Source organism: Pangasianodon hypophthalmus, chromosome 4, assembly GCF_027358585.1.
Source record: "Pangasianodon hypophthalmus isolate fPanHyp1 chromosome 4, fPanHyp1.pri, whole genome shotgun sequence".
Classification (NCBI taxonomy): Eukaryota; Metazoa; Chordata; class Actinopteri; order Siluriformes; family Pangasiidae; genus Pangasianodon; species Pangasianodon hypophthalmus.
This window is the reverse complement of record NC_069713.1, coordinates 27,144,416-27,163,928: the sequence shown is the minus strand read 5'-3', so window position 1 is coordinate 27,163,928 and position 19,513 is coordinate 27,144,416. Positions and strand designations below refer to the sequence as shown.

At 39.5% G+C, this 19,513-nt stretch overlaps 1 protein-coding gene across 1 annotated transcript in view; it reads right to left on the bottom strand.

Annotated features, from left to right (window-relative positions):
- Positions 1-16,935, bottom strand: part of nfatc4 (nuclear factor of activated T cells 4) — a 49,305-nt gene extending 32,370 nt beyond the window's left edge. Inside the window, exons 1-11 of the mRNA XM_026935870.3 lie at positions 16,428-16,935; positions 12,953-13,116; positions 12,365-12,847; positions 11,392-11,567; positions 10,989-11,151; positions 9,732-9,832; positions 9,366-9,467; positions 9,085-9,272; positions 8,688-8,828; positions 5,059-5,114; positions 4,739-4,865 (exon numbers count right to left, since the gene is read on the bottom strand). Of these exons, the coding sequence (XP_026791671.1) occupies positions 4,739-4,865; positions 5,059-5,114; positions 8,688-8,828; positions 9,085-9,272; positions 9,366-9,467; positions 9,732-9,832; positions 10,989-11,151; positions 11,392-11,567; positions 12,365-12,847; positions 12,953-13,116; positions 16,428-16,506 (1,780 nt within the window). The 5' untranslated portion in view covers positions 16,507-16,935. The remainder of the gene's footprint in view (positions 1-4,738; positions 4,866-5,058; positions 5,115-8,687; positions 8,829-9,084; positions 9,273-9,365; positions 9,468-9,731; positions 9,833-10,988; positions 11,152-11,391; positions 11,568-12,364; positions 12,848-12,952; positions 13,117-16,427) is intronic.
- Between the last annotated feature and the right edge of the window lie 2,578 nt (positions 16,936-19,513).

Sequence of the window (19,513 nt, the reverse complement as noted above, 5' to 3'; positions counted from 1 at the left end):
AGGTATTTAAAGCAGTCTGTGTGTGTGTGTGTGTGTGTGTGGGTGTAAAACACTCACTGGGCAGGTATTTAAAGCAGTGTGTGTGTGTGTGTGTAAAACACTCACTGGGCAGTTAGTTAAAGCAGTGTGTATGTGTGTGCGTAAAACATTCACTGGGCAGGTACTTAAAGCACTGTTTGTGTGTGTGTGTGTGTGTGTGTGTGTGGTTGCATGGAAAAATAAAAAATCACTGGACAGGTATTTAAAGCAGTCTGTGTGTGTGTGTGTGTGTGTGTGTGTAAAACATTCACTCGGCAGTTAATTAAAGCAGTGTCTGTGTGTATGTGTGTGTGTAAAACACTCACTCGGCAGTTATTTAAAGCAATGTGTGTGTGTGTATGTCTGTATGTGTAACACACTCACTGGGCAGGTATTTAAAGCAGTGTGGGTGTGTGTAAAACACTCACTGGGCAGGTATTTCAAGCAGTGTGTGTGTGTGTGTGTGCGTGTAAAACACTCACTCGCCAAGTATGTAAAGCAGTGTGTGTGTTTGTGTATATATACAGAACACTCACTGGGCAGGTATTTATAGCAGTGTGTGTGTGCGTGTGTGTAAAACACTCACTGGGCAGGTACGTAAAGCAGTCTGTGTGTGTCTGTAAAACACTCACTGGGCAGGTATAGTGGGCAGGTAATTAAAGCAGTGTGTGTGTGTGTGTGCGCGTGTGTGTGTGTGTGTATAAAACACTCACTGGGCAGGTAATTAAAGCAGTGTGTGCGTGTGTGCGTGTATGTAAAACATTCACTGGGCAGGTTTTAAAGCAGTCTGTGTGTATGTGTGTGTGTGTAAAACATTCACTGGGCAGGTATTTAAAGCAGTGTGTGTGTGTGTGTGTAAAACACTCACTGGGCAGGTATTTAAAGCAGTGTGTGTATATGTGTGTAAAACACTCACTGGGCAGGTTTTTAATGTAGTGTGTGTGTGTGTGTTTGCATGTAAAACATTCACTCGGCAAGTATTTAAAGCAGTGTGTGTCTGTGTGTATAAAACACTCACTGGGCAGGTATATTGGGCAGGTAATTAAAGCAGTGTTTGTGGTTTTTGTCTGTGTGTGTGTAAAACACTCACTCGGCAGGTATTTAAAGCAGTGTGTGTGTGTGTGTGTATGTAAAACATTCCCTGGGCAGGTATTTAAAGCAGTGTGTGTATGTGTGTAAAACACTCACTGGGCAGGTTTTTAATGTAGTGTGTGTGTGTGTGTGTGTGTTTGTGTTTGCGTGTAAATATTCAAAGAAGCCTGTGTATGTGTGTGTAAAATATTCACTGGGCAGGTATTTAAAGCAGTCTGTGTGTGTGTGTGTCTGTAAAACACTCACTGGGCAGGTATATTAGGCAGGTAATTAAAGCAGTCTGTCTGTGTGTGTGTGTGTGTGTGTAAAACATTCACTGGGCAGGTATTTAAAGCAGTGTGTGTGTGTGTGTGTGGGTGTATGTATGTGTGTGAAACACACTGGGCAGGTATTTAAAGCAATGGTTGTGTGTGTGTCTGTGTGTGTGTAAAACACTGGGCAGGTATTCAAAGCGGTGTGTGTGTGTGTGTGTGTGTGTAAATCACTAACTGGCAGGTGTTTAAAGCAGTGTCTGTCTGTGTGTGTGTGTAACACATTCACTGGGCAGTTAATTAAAGCAGTGTGTGTGTGTGTATGTGTTTGTGTATGTGTGTGTAAAACACTCACTGGGCAGGTATTTCAAGCAGTGTGTGTGTGTGTGTGTGTGTGCGTGTGTGTGTAAAACATTCACTCGCCAAGTATTTAAAGCAGTGTGTGTGTTTGTGTATATGTACAAAATACTCACTGAGCAGGTATATAAAGCAGTCTGTGTGTGTGTGTGTGTGCGTGTGTAGAACACTTACTGGGCAGGTATATTGGGCAGGCAATTAAAGCAGTGTGTGTGTGTGTCTGCGTGTGTGTGTAAAACATTCACTCGCCAAGTATTTAAAGCAGTGTGTGTGTTTGTGTATATGTGCAAAATACTCACTGAGCAGGTATTTAAAGCAGTCTGTCTGTGTGTGTGTGTGTGTGTGTGTGCGTGTGTAGAACACTTACTGGGCAGGTATATTGGGCAGGCAATTAAAGCAGTGTGTGTGTGTGTGTGTCTGTGTGTGTGTGTGTGTAAAACACTAACTGGCAGGAGTTTAAAGAAGTGTGCGTGTGTGTGTGTGTGGGGGTGTATGTATGTGTGTGAAACACACTGGGCAGGTATTTAAAGCAATGGTTGTGTGTGTGTCTGTGTGTGTGTAAAACACTGGGCAGGTATTCAAAGCGGTTTGTGTGTGTGTGTGTGTGTGTGTAAATCACTAACTGGCAGGTGTTTAAAGCAGTGTCTGTCTGTGTGTGTGTGTAACACATTCACTGGGCAGTTAATTAAAGCAGTGTGTGTGTGTCTGTGTGTGTTTGTGTGTGTGTGTGTGTGTGTGTGTTTGTGTATGTGTGTGTAAAACACTCACTGGGCAGGTATTTCAAGCAGTGTGAGTGTTTGTGTATATGTGCAAAATACTCACTGAACAGGTATTTAAAGCAGTCTATGTGTGTATGTGTGTGTGTGTGTGTGTGCGTGTGTAGAACACTTACTGGGCAGGTATGTGTAAAACATTTACTGGGTCGATATTTAAAGCAGTGTGTCTGTGTAAAACACTCATTCGGCAAGTATTTAAAGCAGTGTGTGTGTGTAAAACATTCACTGGGCAGGTATTTAAAGCTGTGTGTGTGTGTGTGTGTACAACACTCACTGGGCAGGTATTTAAAGCAGTCTGTGTGTGTGTGTGTGTGTGTGGGTGTAAAACACTCACTGGGCAGGTATTTAAAGCAGTGTGTGTGTGTGTGTGTAAAACACTCACTGGGCAGTTAGTTAAAGCAGTGTGTATGTGTGTGCGTAAAACATTCACTGGGCAGGTACTTAAAGCACTGTTTGTGTGTGTGTGTGTGTGTGTGGTTGCATGGAAAAATAAAAAATCACTGGACAGGTATTTAAAGCAGTCTGTGTGTGTGTGTGTGTGTGTGTGTGTAAAACATTCACTTGGCAGTTAATTAAAGCAGTGTCTGTGTGTATGTGTGTGTGTAAAACACTCACTCGGCAGTTATTTAAAGCAATGTGTGTGTGTGTATGTCTGTATGTGTAACACACTCACTGGGCAGGTATTTAAAGCAGTGTGGGTGTGTGTAAAACACTCACTGGGCAGGTATTTCAAGCAGTGTGTGTGTGTGTGTGTGCGTGTAAAACACTCACTCGCCAAGTATGTAAAGCAGTGTGTGTGTTTGTGTATATATACAAAACACTCACTGGGCAGGTATTTATAGCAGTGTGTGTGTGCGTGTGTGTAAAACACTCACTGGGCAGGTACGTAAAGCAGTCTGTGTGTGTCTGTAAAACACTCACTGGGCAGGTATAGTGGGCAGGTAATTAAAGCAGTGTGTGTGTGTGTATAAAACACTCACTGGGCAGGTAATTAAAGCAGTGTGTGCGTGTGTGTGTGTATGTAAAACATTCACTGGGCAGGTTTTAAAGCAGTCTGTGTGTATGTGTGTGTGTGTAAAACATTCACTGGGCAGGTATTTAAAGCAGTGTGTGTGTGTGTGTAAAACACTCACTGGGCAGGTATTTAAAGCAGTGTGTGTATATGTGTGTAAAACACTCACTGGGCAGGTTTTTAATGTAGTGTGTGTGTGTGTGTTTGCATGTAAAACATTCACTCGGCAAGTATTTAAAGCAGTGTGTGTCTGTGTGTATAAAACACTCACTGGGCAGGTATATTGGGCAGGTAATTAAAGCAGTGTTTGTGGTTTTTGTCTGTGTGTGTGTAAAACACTCACTCGGCAGGTATTTAAAGCAGTGTGTGTGTGTGTATGTAAAACATTCCCTGGGCAGGTATTTAAAGCAGTGTGTGTATGTGTGTAAAACACTCACTGGGCAGGTTTTTAATGTAGTGTGTGTGTGTGGGTGTTTGTGTTTGCGTGTAAAACATTCACTGGGCATTTATTTAAAGCAGCGTGTGTGTGTGTGTGTGTGTGTGTGTGTGTGTGTAAAACATTCACTGGGCAGGTATTTAAAGCAGTCTGTGTGTGTGTGTGTGTGTAAAACACTCACAGGGCAGGTATATTAGGCAGGTAATTAAAGCAGTGTGTGTGTCTGCGTGTGTGTGTCTGTGTGTGTAAAACATTCACTGGGCAGGTATTTAAAGCAGTCTGTGTGTGTGTGTGCGTGTGTGTATCTGTAAAACACTCACTGGGCAGGTATATTGGGCAGGTAATTAAAGCAGTGTGTGTGTGTAAAACACTCACTGGGCAGGTAATTAAAGCAGTGTGTGCGTGTGTGTGTGTATGTAAAACATTCACTGGGCAGGTAACTAAAGCAGTGTGTGCGTGTGTCTGTGTATGTAAAACATTCACTGGGCAGGTATTTAAAGTAGTCTGTGTGTGTGTGTGTCTGTGTAAAAAAACACTCACTCGGCAGGTATTTAAAGCAGTGTGTGTGTATGTGTGTAAAACATTCACTGGGCAGGTTTTTAATGTAGTGAGTGTGTGTCTGTGTGTGTTTGTGTTTGCGTGTAAAACATTCACTGGGCAGGTCATTATAACAGTGTGTGTGTGTGTGTGTGTGTGTGTAAAATACTCACTGGGCAGGCATTAAAAACAGTGTGTGTGTGTGTGTGTGTGTGTGTGTGTGTGTGTGTGTGTTTTTGTGTATGTGTAAAACACTCACTCGGTAGATATTTAAAGCAGTGTGTGCTGCTCCTCTTGCGCTTTCCGTTGGACACGTACAGGCACGCACATACCGGCTGACTCACACACATATCACTGTAGGCTGGCACGCGTACACACAACACATTCTAACACACACACAAAATGAACACACAATATTAATACACATACATAATATACACTATACACACAGCAATAAGATGCAAGAAATACACAATAACTGTATACATATTACACCCACACACACACACATACACACACTACATAATAACACACAGAGAAGCACAATCAACAACACAGAATAAATGTGTGAGTTGTTACCTCAGTGCTTTTGTCACGGTCCACATGAGCCTCCTCCTCCCACTGCAGTTTACCATCTACATCACGGACACACACACACACACACACACAAACACACACACACACACTTTTGCACTGGAGCAGATTTAGTGCACAATGCTAAACTGGAGGCCATAACCTTCCATTACTTGTTATCTACATTAGCTTCATAGCTCCAGTTCAAAACTAAAGAAGTAAACACACATCTCAGCTGAGAGACTACACCTGGGCTAATGTGTGGATGTGGTGTCATAAACATGTGATAATAGATGCATGTGCAATAGATGTGTGATAGTGTGATAAATGTGTGATTAACATGCAAAATGATTATACAGTTATGGGAAAAAGAAAGTACACCCTCCTTCAATTTTATGTTTTTATTTATCAGGGCCTAAATAACAATTGTGTGGTCCTCACCAACTTCTATAAACAAACAAATAACCTCATGTGACAACAAAGAAAACACACAACAGATTTCAATATGAAGTCATTTTTTTCCCAAAAAGTAAACCAACATCCAGAAACCAGATGGGAAAAAATAAGTATACCCTTCCTATTTCCACAAGAAATACTCTCATTAAGAGTGTAACTGTGACTACCTCTATAAAAGGTTTGGCGTTCTGAGCACACAGACGTGTGTCTACATCATGCCAAGAAGAAAAGGCCATGACCTCAGAGAAGCAACTGTTGCTGCTCATCAATCTGGGAAGGGTTATAAGGCCATCTCCAAACAAATTCACCATTCTACAGTGAGGATTGTTTACAAATGGCCTTCAAGTAGGGCTGCGCCATATCATATCATCCATAACTGGGCAACTGGTACAATTCCTCCCCATGATAAGAATTTGTCATCCCGTGATATTGTCCATATAGTTGATGACATGTTTTCGTGCGGCACGTAAACATGTCATCTACTATATTAACATGGGCATCTCACAGGTAGAACAAGAACAAGCATGGTGGAAGGTGGAGTTCCAACCCTAAATGAGGAAGAAGAATTAATCCCAAAAAATGAGCTTCCTCCATAAACAAAGTGGTTCGGATAAAGAAGATCAGATGTGAATCAAACATTTGCGATTTGTAAAGTGTGTCAAAAACCCATATCAACAGAGGGTGGAAACATCAAATTTGCTCCACTACCTCAAGATCACCGACCAGAATATGAGGAAAGCCTCAACGAGTAACATAAAGTAAGCACCTTTAATTCAGAAGAGTATTGTCAGCGTGTTTGCCAGTTGCATTACCTAGGATTAAAAAAAAGCAAACGCTGGAACAAACTGACGTAGGTCACATTTTGCTTAGCCAAAGACATGTTGCCAAGCCGAACTGTTGACAAGGAGGGATTCAGGCTAATGATCCATAAAATGGACCGTAGATACAACATGCCATCATGGAAATATGTTTTCAAAAACCGCCCTGCCAGCTATGTACGAAGAGTGTCACAGTAGGTTACAAACAATGCTGTCTACAGTGGAGTTTTATGCCTCAACCACAGACATGTGGAGTAGCCAAGTGACGGAGCCATACATTAGCTTCACGGTCCACTACATAACCAGCAACTGGAGATTGAACAGCTGTTGCCTGGAGACAAGTTTTTTCCCAGATGACCACACGGGCAAAAACATTGCAAGTGGTTTGAAGCAGTTTCTTCAAGAATGGGATCTAGACGAGGAGAAACGAATGTGCCTGACAACAGACAGTGGAGCTAACGTCATGAAAGCAACCACCCTGAACAAGTGGATTTAAGATTATGATGAAATTAATATTTAACTGAACTCACATTCATTGTTTTTTTACAGAAAGAAGCATGAAGGATGCTAGGATTGACAAAGCTGTGGGACTTTGTAAAAAGGTTGTCAGTGAATTCTCACACAGCTGGAAAAGGCAGCGGGCACTCACAGATGCTCAAGAAGAAACTGGCCTCCCTCAGCATGAATTGGTGATGGAATCTCCAACACTATGGGGATCAAGGCAAAAGATGATTCAGCAACTGCTTTAACAAGAAAAAGCCATCACACATATCTTAGCTGCTGAAAGGTCAACCAGGCATCTGGTGCCTACATGGCAGGACATTCATGTTCTTGATTCTGTGAGTAAGGCACTAGGGCCTCTCCTTGATTTCACAGATGCCTTCTCTGCTGAAAATTATGTCACTGTGTCATGGTTGAAGCCTGTTCTTCAGCTATTCAACAGTGAGCTTCTACAGGGGGAAGATGAAGACACAGATCTCACCAAGACAATTAAAAGTTCAATACTGTACTATCTGAACAAGGAGCAATGAGCCTGAGATTGAGGAACTGATCAATATGGCAACAATGATTGATCCACACTTTTGCATTCAACACATGAGTCAAGAAGTGATCCCGGTCATCAAAGCCAGAGTAGTCAGAGAGGTGGAATCCCCTTCTGTCACGCCAAGTAACACTGCTGCCCCTGAAAAACCACCTGGATCTACAGGACAAGCCCAAAGTTCTTCTAAGAGGCAGAGGAAGAGTCTAGCATGCTTTTTCAAGAAAACAGCTGCTGAGCTGACCAGCCTTTCTGACACAGAGGAAATTGAGGCTGCTTAAACAGCTACTTGCTTTGTCCACTGGCAACAATGGCGCCAGCGATCCCCTTGCATTGTGGAAGCTATGCAAGGTTCATTTTCCTCAGATCAGTCATTTGGCAAAAAAAGTACTTGTGTATCCCTGGCACAAGTAAAGCCTCAGAGAAGCTATTCAGTGCTGGGGGAAATAACATGCCAAAGGTCTGCTCTGAAACCAGCCACAGTTAATATGCTAGTCTTCTTAATCAAAATCTTAAGGTGTGATTCTTTTTGTTCTCTTTTTGGTAGCTACCACTTCCTGAATCACTTGTTTTAGTAGTATGATAACCTGCACTACATTTATATACTGTTTTGATGTGTTGCAGCATAGTTTAAGACTTGTTAAGCAAGTATGTTCCACTATTTAAACATTATATGCATTTGTTCTTCATGGGGTTAGATTATAAATCCTGTGAGTATTGGTGTTTGCATTTTTAATGGATCTTAAGAGAGCTGTGCATAAATGAATGCCCTCAAACATGAACTAAAGCAATGCCGTAAAGAAGAGTGGGCCAAAATTTCTCCAAAACAATGTGAGAGACTGGTAAACTCCTACAGAAAAAGTTTACTTAACATTATTATTGCTGAAAGGTGGTTCTACATGTTACTGAATTATAGGGTGTACTTATTTTCTCACCAGGTTTCTGAATGTTGGTTTACTTTTTGGGAAAAATTGATTACATACTGAAATCTATTGTGTTTTTTTGTTGCCACCTGAGGTTATTTCATTGTTTATAGAAGCTGGTGTGACTCACACAATTGGTATTTAGGCCCTGAAAATTAAAAACTTTAAGGGTGTTCTTTCTTTTAACCATGACTGTAAATTTTATCATGATATAAACATGAAATAAACATGTGATAAACATGCAATAAACATATGTAAACTCTGTGATAAACATATGATAAACAGTGTGCGATAAGCATGCAGTAAATGTGTCATAAATGTGCAATAAACATAGGCGTGATAAATGTGTCATAAAACATGATAAATCTGAAATATAAAAGTATGATAAACGTCTCTCACCTGAACCTCTCTCCATAAACAACACTCTGGATGTGGGCAGGAAGTTGCTGCCATTGACCAGAAGCTCCGGTCCTCCCTCCACCAAACAAGAAGTGACGCTGATGGACTCAATGATGGGTAACTCCTGAGCTGAGCGCTGGGCTGCACACAGGAAGGGGCAGAGTAACAAAACCCATAAAAACAGCAACCACAGCAACAACCATAACAATAATAAAAACGATGATGATTATTCTAATAATTTATAATTTATTGTATTATAAATGATTATTAAATTGTGTTTAAGATGAGCAACTGTTTAAAATGTTCACAAATATTGTGATGATATTTGTAACATCAGTATGTAACTAGCTAAATGTCTGGTTAACGTTAAGAGAGCATACTGATTAGCTGTACTCACAGCACTCAATTGGTTGAGAGGCCACCTGCAGCGCTAACACTCGTCCAGGTGGACCAAGGGGCGGTGCTAAAGGCAGGTGAGTCCTGAAGACCAATCGCACACGAGTATTCTTCCGCCCAACGTCTGTCTCTCCTTTCCTCAGCTCGATATCAGAGTTCCTCAACTTCAGGATCCCCGCACAGTCAATACTGTGGAGAACCGAGAGATTAAACACACACACACACACACACACACACACACACACACACACACACACACACACACAGAGGTTAGGTTCTCACAGTGCTGTCATGTTGGTCTCGGGGTTTAAAGGGATCTCCAATAGTTTGGTTCCAGCCTGCATGCTCTCCTGACTCGCTGTGCCGACCATCTTCCCTGTCACCCTGAAAAAAATGCACACACACACTTTCAGTTTCATTCATTTCATTTAAGGTCTTTCAGCTTTCAACAAAACAATATCATATTTTACACAGATTAGGTAAAGCTAAAGCCAATTTAAAGAAAAATTACAAGGCTAATGTAGTTGATGAGTAGTGGAACCACAAATTAGCGTTATGCTAATGTAACTTCATGAAAAAAAAATATTTAAATATTAAAATATATACATTTTCAAATATAATTACATAAATATTTGATTATTTGAGTACCTATGTATTTGATAAAACGGATGTGGGCGAATTGATCTGTCGTCTGCAGTTCCTACAAAAACCTGTAATGAAAGTGGCTGACGCTCTGCATATCCCACCAGCTGGAAAAGAGAAATAAATAAGTAAGTAAGTAAGTAAATAAATAAACGCTCATAAACTTCCATCAGCCTACTTATTAGTTATGTTTGTTATTAGCTATGATAGTTATTAGCTACAATAATTATTAGCTACACTATTTATTAGATACATTAGTTAGTAGCTATGATAGTTATTAGCTATGATTGTTATGCTAACTGTTATGCTATATTGTCTAGTTATACTTATTATCTATGTTATTAGCTACACTAGCTTCAAAGCTGCAGCCCATATCTACTTAGCAAAATTACAGCTGAAGGAAATGATCAACACAATATCAGAAATCAAAATATGTACTATAATACTTATAAAATCAAATAGACAGCAGTGTTTACACAACAGTACTACAGTCAATAAATAAACTATGGAAAAGAAACATTATCAGAAATAGTTCTGATAATGTAATTTTTACATAAATTTATCACCGTTAATTTAATGTGCTAATCAGCTACTCTGTCAGCTATTTTTGCAAAGTTTTGGTAAAAACTATAAATTTTCCATGATAAGTACAAGAACAGTGCAGATAACAGAACAGAAGCCTGTGTTAGTGTAAAATCTACATTAGTGACTGCAGGTTTAGCAACACTGCTGCTAACATTTTCAGCTATATCAATTTTTCAATTTTTTTTTCAGCTAACATTTCAGCTATATCAATTTTTTTTAGTTTGATAGATAATTGTCTTAATGTCAACGTTTGTGATGAGTAAGTGTTGATTTTAGCTGTAAGTTAGCATGAAGCTGATAAGCTTTAATTATTTGTTATCTATGTTAGCTAGCTATTGTGGCTCTGACGATAGTTTAACAAAATTTAAATCTAAAATGATTTAATGTATATTTGACTTTGATTAAGACAATTTCTCACTGTAAAATGCTAAAATGATATTGCAAACCAGTTAGCATTTTCTCATTTGCTTGATGCTAATGGCTGTCTACTAGCTTTCATTATTAGTCAGATTAACATTTCTAATGTGTCCCATATTAACTGACATGCTAGCTTTAGGTATCCTGACGCTAAATTGTGTTTGTCATGATGTAAATCATGGTGTGACTGACGGAGTGTGCACAGAGATAAATATTAATAATAACATTAATATCAATAATAATAACAACTCATGTTCTGACCTTCACTACAGGATGTCCTCCTGGTGACGCCTTCACGGCTCCTCGACTTCCTTCTGTCTCATAATGAGCGCGATGATGAGGACGCGGCTGAACGTCGATCCGCAACTCATACTGATCAAACTGACACGGCAACGGCCAATCAAGCGGTGGCAATGCATTAGACCTGCAAGAAACACAATAAAGACTAAAAACAATTACATAATCTGTGCATTGTGGGTGTGTCCCAATCCACATGCCTTTTTCATTGCATAGGGGGCATAAAGACCATCATTAGTCCCCTATGGGTGTGTTTCAGCCACAAAAATGTGGAAAACCAAAGTAGTGCACTGAATAGTAAATGATGTGATTTGAAACAAGTGGCTGTGTGTGTGTTTAAACTAAAAGTGTGTGTGGGTTCTCCAACCTGAAGATGGGGCTGTGGGCACTGGCACGAGTTCTTCCCCAGCCGAGGGTGTTTGGTACAGAGAGGTAGTCCATCCCCAGCGTGGGAGGCTCCCTCCTGAGTTGCCCCAGCTCTGAGGAGGGGCAGGGGGTATTTGGAGCAGGAACCTGCTCTAGTTCCACGTCTCGGGAGGAGACCTGTGTTTATAAAGTCCATCACAAACACGAACACTAGAGGGTGCTGCTGATACGGCTGGAATGTGATTAACTTTCCAATACAAACCAATCAGAGCAAACTAGTGGGCAGGAACAGTTGTGAATGATTAATCATGAGGAAGAAAATTCGGAGGAGGCGGGCTTAATGTGCTTTAGTTTGGTATAGTGAGGTTCTTACAGACAAAAAGCTACTACAAAAATAACCCCCACAGTTGTCTCGAATCGAGTGACGGAACACTGACAAAATTTTTTTCTGTCAAGGTTTTCCATCACTCGGGTTCGAGACAACTGTGGGAGTTTCTGTCCAAGATTGTTGGTTTGTAGTTTGCTAGTAACTACCACAAAGCACCTGATACCGAATACTGATACTGCCTGTGTGTTTACCTTGTTTATGAGATTCTACATGAACGCCTCACCTCCTGAGGTATTTACAACTTTCAGACAACTTAAACTTCAGTGTAATTTTAGTCTTTTTTTAGTAATTTACCAACACATCTGAGGTAAATGTTGATGTTCCAGATAGTTCTATTGTGTCATTTCAACTCTTACTGTGTCTTTACACTGTATAAAACATATAATCGCTAAGTGGTGTCTTATAACCTATGTTAAGCTCAACATTCATAGTACCCAGTTGCCTAGCAACAGTACTTTGCTGAGCTTTTTGTGTTCACCTCCCCATGTGCAAAGCAGTTCACTTGCTAATGCTAATGCTCTTTAGATTTTATCCCTAATATTTGTTATAAAGTCCCATTGTAAGCATTTTAGTAAAATAATCTGACCTGCTCCAGTGAGGTCTTCCTGGTCTTCTGAGGGATACTGAGCTCAATCTGGCCCTGAGATTGGGGGGCGGAGTCTCCCGTTTCCAAGAACTGGACATGGTCTTCGGAGTAACTGCCCCTGCGGGAGTGGCTTGGCGAGGGAAGAGGGGAGTTTCTCCGTTTTTTGCCCCCAGGTGAGGTGGGTCGGGATGAGGGTGATAGACAGAAATGGGTGGTGGCTTCGCTCAGCTCCTCGTCTTCCACCAGGAGAGAATCACAGCTTGACGCAGGACTTAGCCAACCACGAGAAGATGGGCTGGAGGCCGGACTCGGGCTCAGAGACCCTGCCCCCATACTGCTGTCCCTGTAACAGTAGGGGTCAAGGAAGGGCAGGTAGAGACGGTCTCTGTCCCAGTAAGTTCCCCCTCCTGGGGTAAAATCATCATCAGGGGAGATGGTGGTGATCTGAATACTGGGACACTCCAAAACACGAGACTCCGAGACCTGAAACAGAGAGACACTAATCAGCACTTAGTGTACGAGATTTGTGCTTAGTCTATGAGAATAGTGCTCTACTGTTAGGCATTATTACATTACACATTGCCTCACCTGGACAGATCGGGCCGGGAGACTCTCATACGTCCCACTGAACTCTCTCACCAGTGCTCGTCTGGGGGGCGGGGAATGCATGCCAGCCCTGTGATTGGATGGCGGAGGGGAAGGGAGGATTCCCATTGGCTGGCTGAGTGTGGAGGTCAGTTGGTTGTTGGAGACTGGACAATACAGGTAATGATTATATTAGAGTTCATTATAGAGAGTGTGTGATCAAGAGTTTATCAGTTTATAATCTCTAATCTATCTCAGCTATTTCACAATAACGCCACAGTGCTGGTGAATTCTGGATTGTGACTGGTCAGAAAGTTGATTAATTTTCTACAACAAGCAGCTCTGACAGTAGTGCAGCTGAAAATCAAAGGTTTATATTAATGCGCTCATTTTCATACGTTATCATTTCTATAGTAACAGCTCATTCACAGCGACTTGTACAGCAGACGCTTTACTGATAATAAATGGATTTAAATGTGTGTAGTTGTTGATATGGTGAAGTTCTCTGTAATTTATGTAACAAGTATGGAAGGCATAGCTGCAAACAGAGGAGTTTGCACTTTGTGGTTTCTCGCTAACAGGTGTAATGGTCTGTGTTTATTTATTTATTTTTTTGTCTTATTAATTTCAAGACAGAGGAAAAAAGAGAGGCTCATGAGGGAATGACAGTTTATAGCTGCTATAACGTAAGTGGCAACAGGAACTAAGTCCAAAACTTTAAATGTAACAATAAATGGATAAAAAGTATGACGTGATGTTCTTTAATTAATAAAAAACTGTAATTGTTGGTAAATTGTGGATGGACGTTGCTGTTAAAGGAAAATAATCAACTCCAGGGTGGTAACAGTAACTCCGCTTCATCACACCACCCTGATGTTGATTATTTTACTATAACAGAATGTCCCAAAATATATTATTCCTTAGATATATGTTTCCCAAATGCTAGTGTTCTTACAATTTACTCTTTAAAAATGTGTAAATATTGTATGGATTGAGATGGTGCGCACAGCATCACAAAGAAGAGTTGCTATAAATAATCAGACCTTTACTCTATTGGCCTAATTAATAACTAGCTAATGACCTTTAACTTTATGTTTATGCTCATTAAAATATTACATGTGAATTAACATCAGATTTTGCTCATTGAAGGAAGATTTTCTGGTTGTACTGTTCCTTTAAGAACTGATATGTGTTAGCATACATGTGTTAGAAGGTGAATGAAAAATGGTGTGGCAACAATTTGGAAAAAAATGGAGGCAAATTAGATATTTAGTTTCATAAAAGGATTTCTAAGAAGTATATCTGTCTCTGTTTAAAACAACAGATTCTTGAATAATAAGGATCAGCTGAAGAGAAGGAGGGATTAGTGATGTTTCTCAGTAGTGCACTCAGATGAGTGAATGTAAACAAGGGTTAAAGCTGGAGTCAGTTAGCGTAGATTCATTCCTCAACGGATGGAGGGAGAGAAAGAGGAGTATGTGCCATGAAAAAAGAAAAAGAGGGGAGGATGGAGGGATGTGTGTGTGTGTGTGTGTGTTCAGTAAACAGAAACGCAGGGCTGGGTCCAGATGGCAACAGTTAACACTACTCACACGCACAACTGATTAAAACCACATTGTTCAGTACCCTCCTCTTACACACACACACACACACACACACACACACATTCATATGCTAGGCTATCCTACAGATTCTGTTCTATTAGGCTATTAGCTAGCTAGCGAAAAGGATTTTATAGTAAAGGTTAATAGCAAGCTAGCTAATATTAGCTAAACTACTGTGGCAATATCGCATAAAGTAGATTGCAATAAGTGAATCAAAGTTAAGTCCAGCTCTTGCTAACTCAAGGTCAGAGAAATTTAGAACATAATACACAAACACTTGACACTACTTAGAGCTTCCTGCTTAGCATTAAATACATACCTACGAAGAGATAACATTTACTACTAAGTTAAGCTAACACAGGGGTAGTGTAAATGTTACTAAATGTTAAATGTTATTATATTGTATAATTACATCCAGCATTGTAATATACACAATGTCAAACCAAAGAAGTGAAAGGAAATGTTAGCCATGATGTTATCTGATCAGACTCAAGATTAGATTAGATTAGATTAAACTAATTTACATTCATATAAAAAATTAGAAAGTGCTTCATGATATGGACTAAAACATCACATTGTTGTTATTTGGACAAAAATGTTTTCAGACCTGGGTTAGCTGTGCTAGCAGGTGATGCTAAGTGTAATTACAGTATAATTTTAATGTTTTCTCAGTAATTTATCAGCACTTCTGATTGAATCATTGATTGAATTGTTCTGTGTTGTTTCCCTTTTCACTGTGTTTTTGGTAACACTGTTTGAATGAAAGACTTAACCACTACAAGCTAGCAAGAAAATCACCAGCCTCAGTCATTAGCTAGCTTATGTTTGTCACAAAAATTCACCAGTTGCCTAGCAACAATGTTGTGCGTTGCGTTCACCTTCACATGTCAAAAACTCAGTTCCTCTTATACCACAGCAATTTACCAACAATTACAAATTTTTATTTATTCAAGAACAGCATGTCATACCTTTTAGCCATTTCTAGTTACATTTAATGTTGTGGAATATCAGCAAACTCCTCTGTCCTGAAGATATCAGAAAACTTAAAGTTACAGCTTTACCTCTGACTGTTACAAAGCGCTGACACTGTACACTCCTTCCATAAATGTTACATAAACATCTCCTTACACAAATTTATTAATGCATTTATGTGGACCGTCCACTGTACGAGTCTCTGGGAATGAGCTGTTACTATAGAAAGATAATGTATTAGAACGAGTGCATTAATATAAACCTATGATTTGCAGCTGCACTACTGTCAGAGCTGCTGTTATAGAGAATTAATCAACACAACAAGAATGCAGCAGCAGTGTGGTGTAATAATTAAAACACTGCTCTGTGCAGTTCTGTCTCACATCACTGAATTTCAGTTTTCACAAATTTAATAAAAAAGGTTGTTATATGAATATTGTAAAGATGAGAAAAAATAACCATTTAAATAAAAATATAATTGTTTTATAGTAAATCAGACACTTTGCAATACTAAGAAAAAGTTATCATGGTCATTTATTGTGATATTATCATTTGATTTATTTAAAGAGTAAATCACATAGATTAAACCTATGACACTTAAACTGCCATGTCTTTATAATTTGCCTTTTACCTCTGATATACTGACCTCTAATAGTGAAAATGATGATTCATTATTATTATTATTATTATTATTAATAATATTAATAATAATAATAATAATAATAATAATATGTGATAAATACAGACATTTACAATTTATTTTAACTGAATTTTATTTGAAGGTATTTATTTCTGTAAAGCTGCTTTGTGACAATGTCCATTGTTAAACCCATTGTACAGACAAAATTGAATTGAATTATTATTATTATTATTATTATTATTGTTATTATTAAATGACAGACCCGTGCTGTCCTGAAGTTGTTGCTCCTCCTCGAAGATCAGTTTGAAGTCCAGCTCTCCTTCCTCCCACCCAGAGCTCATCCTCACTCCAAATCCGCACTTTTATCAACTTTAATCCACTTTAATGTCTTAGAAATACAGTTTATTAAAGGTTTATACTCCTAAAAAATTCCCGGATGTTCTGGTCAGGATCATCATCACATCTCCTCTTCTCTTCTCATCTCCTCGTGCACTTTTATTTCCTTTACATAACCTCCTTAAAGCTTTTATCCGCAAAATCTTTCTTTATTCCGCGTCTAACAGACTTTTTGTTCCTCCTTCAGTTCAAATTCACTATTAAAACTTCTTCTGCCGGCGGATCTGCATGTTTATAAAGTAAAATAAATTGTAATTCTGCACACATCCGCATCCACAGCCTGCACTTTCACACACTCCAAACTTTTATCCGCTTTTTTTTTCTCCTCTAATTGTCTCTGGGTGGATTCCCGTTTTTCTGTCGCTTCGCTGCTGTCGTCTCTCATTGGAGGATTCTGGTGTCAATCAACCCCCCTCCCTCCCCCAGCTTCTCATCCCGCCCCCCGCTGCCGTTCTCTCTTCTGATTGGCTGGGAAAGTTAAAAATGGAATAAATGTCACGTGTGGTGAGTTATGATGCGGAGTGTTTCTAATGCGTGTATCATCTCGTTCTTTTCATATTGTTTCTCGTACATTAGCGTACATTATGGATTACAAATTATATATATATATATATATATATATATATATATATATATATATATGTATATATATATATACACACACACATATATACACGCCTATACAATGTTATAGACATGAAGACAAAGACAGCAAAGACCGTGTCCTCTGGCATCCTCATACTTCTCCCTCTCTGGCCGTATCTATACCCCTTCTACATCCCTCCCTCCCTCTATCCTTCCACCCATCCCACCCTACATCCCTCCCTCCGTCTCTTCCTCCGTCTCTCCTCCCCTCGGACAGATCTGTTTCTCATTACACTCTGTAGTCTGCACTCTGTCTGAGACGCCAGACGAACAACTTAAATAAACACTCTCTCTCTCTCTCTCTCTCTCCCATAATTTCTCTTTCACTCTTTCACAGTCACTTGGTCTCACTTTCTCACTCTCATTTTCCCTCTCTCTCTCCTGCTGTCTTTCTTTATCTGTCACTGACTCTTCCTCACTCTCCCCGATGCTTCCACATACTCTTTAACACTTAAAAATCTTTCTCTCCCTCTGTTTCTCTGTCAATTGTTTAATATTCCCTATCTCTTACTAACTCTGCCCCGCTCTTGTTTTGTTTCTTTCATCTATCTTTACATTCTCACTTTTTATTCTTTTATGCTTTATCTCTTTTTCTGTATCTCTTTCTCATTCACTTTCACATTCTTCTCTCATGCGTGCATGACTGACATCCAGTGAACTTCTCTCTCTCACATTCAAATTCAAATGAGCTTTATTGGCATGACAAAGTGTACAATGTATTGCCGAAGCATTTATATGTGTAAGGAATAAAACCTAAACAGAGAACAAATGATAAGATTAACAACTGAAGAAAAATAAATAAATAAACTAATTATTTAATTAAAAAATAAGACAAAACAAAACAAGAAAAAAGTACAGTCTATGGGCTACGGGTGGTGTGTGTGTGTGTGAGTTCATGAGCGCATCACTGTTTGGTCGACTCTTCCCTCTTTTTGTGGCAGGCATCGATGCAGTCTCTTTTTTCTCCAAGTTTTTTTTTTTTTTTAACTTTTTTTTACTGAAGTTGTGTTTCATTTTCGTGTTTCATTCTTCGTGACGTTGTGACAAATAGTTTCAAATTTGCGATAGAATTGTTTTCGAATTTGGTCATAGTTAGGACAGGTGGTTAAGAAGTAGCTCTGTCTCAAACACTCCTTGGCTACAGTACAGGCATAACCTGCTCTCTCTGGGCAGCCAGCTCTGTCTATATCTGCCTCTCTCTACAGCCAGGCCATGGTTGCTTAGTCTGTATCTTGTCATATTTTTCCTCAGCTTGTTTTCTCTGATTGTGCTCAGGAATTCTGCTGTTGTATATTCTCTGTTTAGGGCCAAATAACATTGTAGCTTATTTTATTTTTGTATGTATAGTTTGTGGCATGATCAATTTTGGTCATACCAAGAGTGAAATCATATTTCTTTCCATGACATCTGGGTCTTTTCTGAAATATTAGAGCTTTTGTTTTAGTTGAGTTTATAGTCAGGGCCCAGATCTGACAGAACTTGCGCAGGATGTCTAGGTTCTGCTGTAGACTCTCTTCTGTTGGAGACAGCAGAACCAGATCATCTGCATAGAGGAGGAAGTTTATAGTGGAGTCTTATAGTGTGAGGCCAGGTGCTGCTGATTGTTCTAGTAGTTTTGGCAATTCATTAATGTATAGATTGAAGAGAGTTGGTGATAGTGGGCAGCCCTGCCTTACACCCCACCCTTGAGTGAATAATTCTTTTTGTTTATTTCCAATTTTGATTGCACATTTATTGTTTGAGTAAATTGTTTTTATGATGTTGTATGTTTTGCCCCCATACCAATTTCTGTAGGTTTAGACAGTAGACCTTGGTGCCAAATTGAATCAAAGGCCTTCTGGAAATCTACAAAGCTAGCAAATATTTTGGGTTTGTTTTCAATTCAATTTTTCAATTCAATTTTATTTGTATAGCGCTTTTAACAATGAACATTGTCTCAAAGCAGCTTTACAGAACATAAGAAACAAAAAGCATGCAAACAAAAACATGCAAACAGTCCTAGATCTTAGACAGAATTATCCCTAGTGAGCAAGCCTGAGGCGACTGAGGCGACTCAAAAGGGAACCCATCCTCATTTGGGTGACACTGGAGAGTGTGATATGAACAATGACCTTTCTGTATTTATTTATAGTCATGTAGGTTGTTGTCTTCCTCAAAGTCCTCAAAGTCCACATAGGGTTGGCAGCGTTGCTTTGAACACCCAAATCCTCACAAGGCAGAAACCGGCTGGAGTAAACTTCCCCAGATTACTACTTACACAGATGCCTCTGTAATTGTTTGGATCTAATTTGTCTCCACTTTTGAATA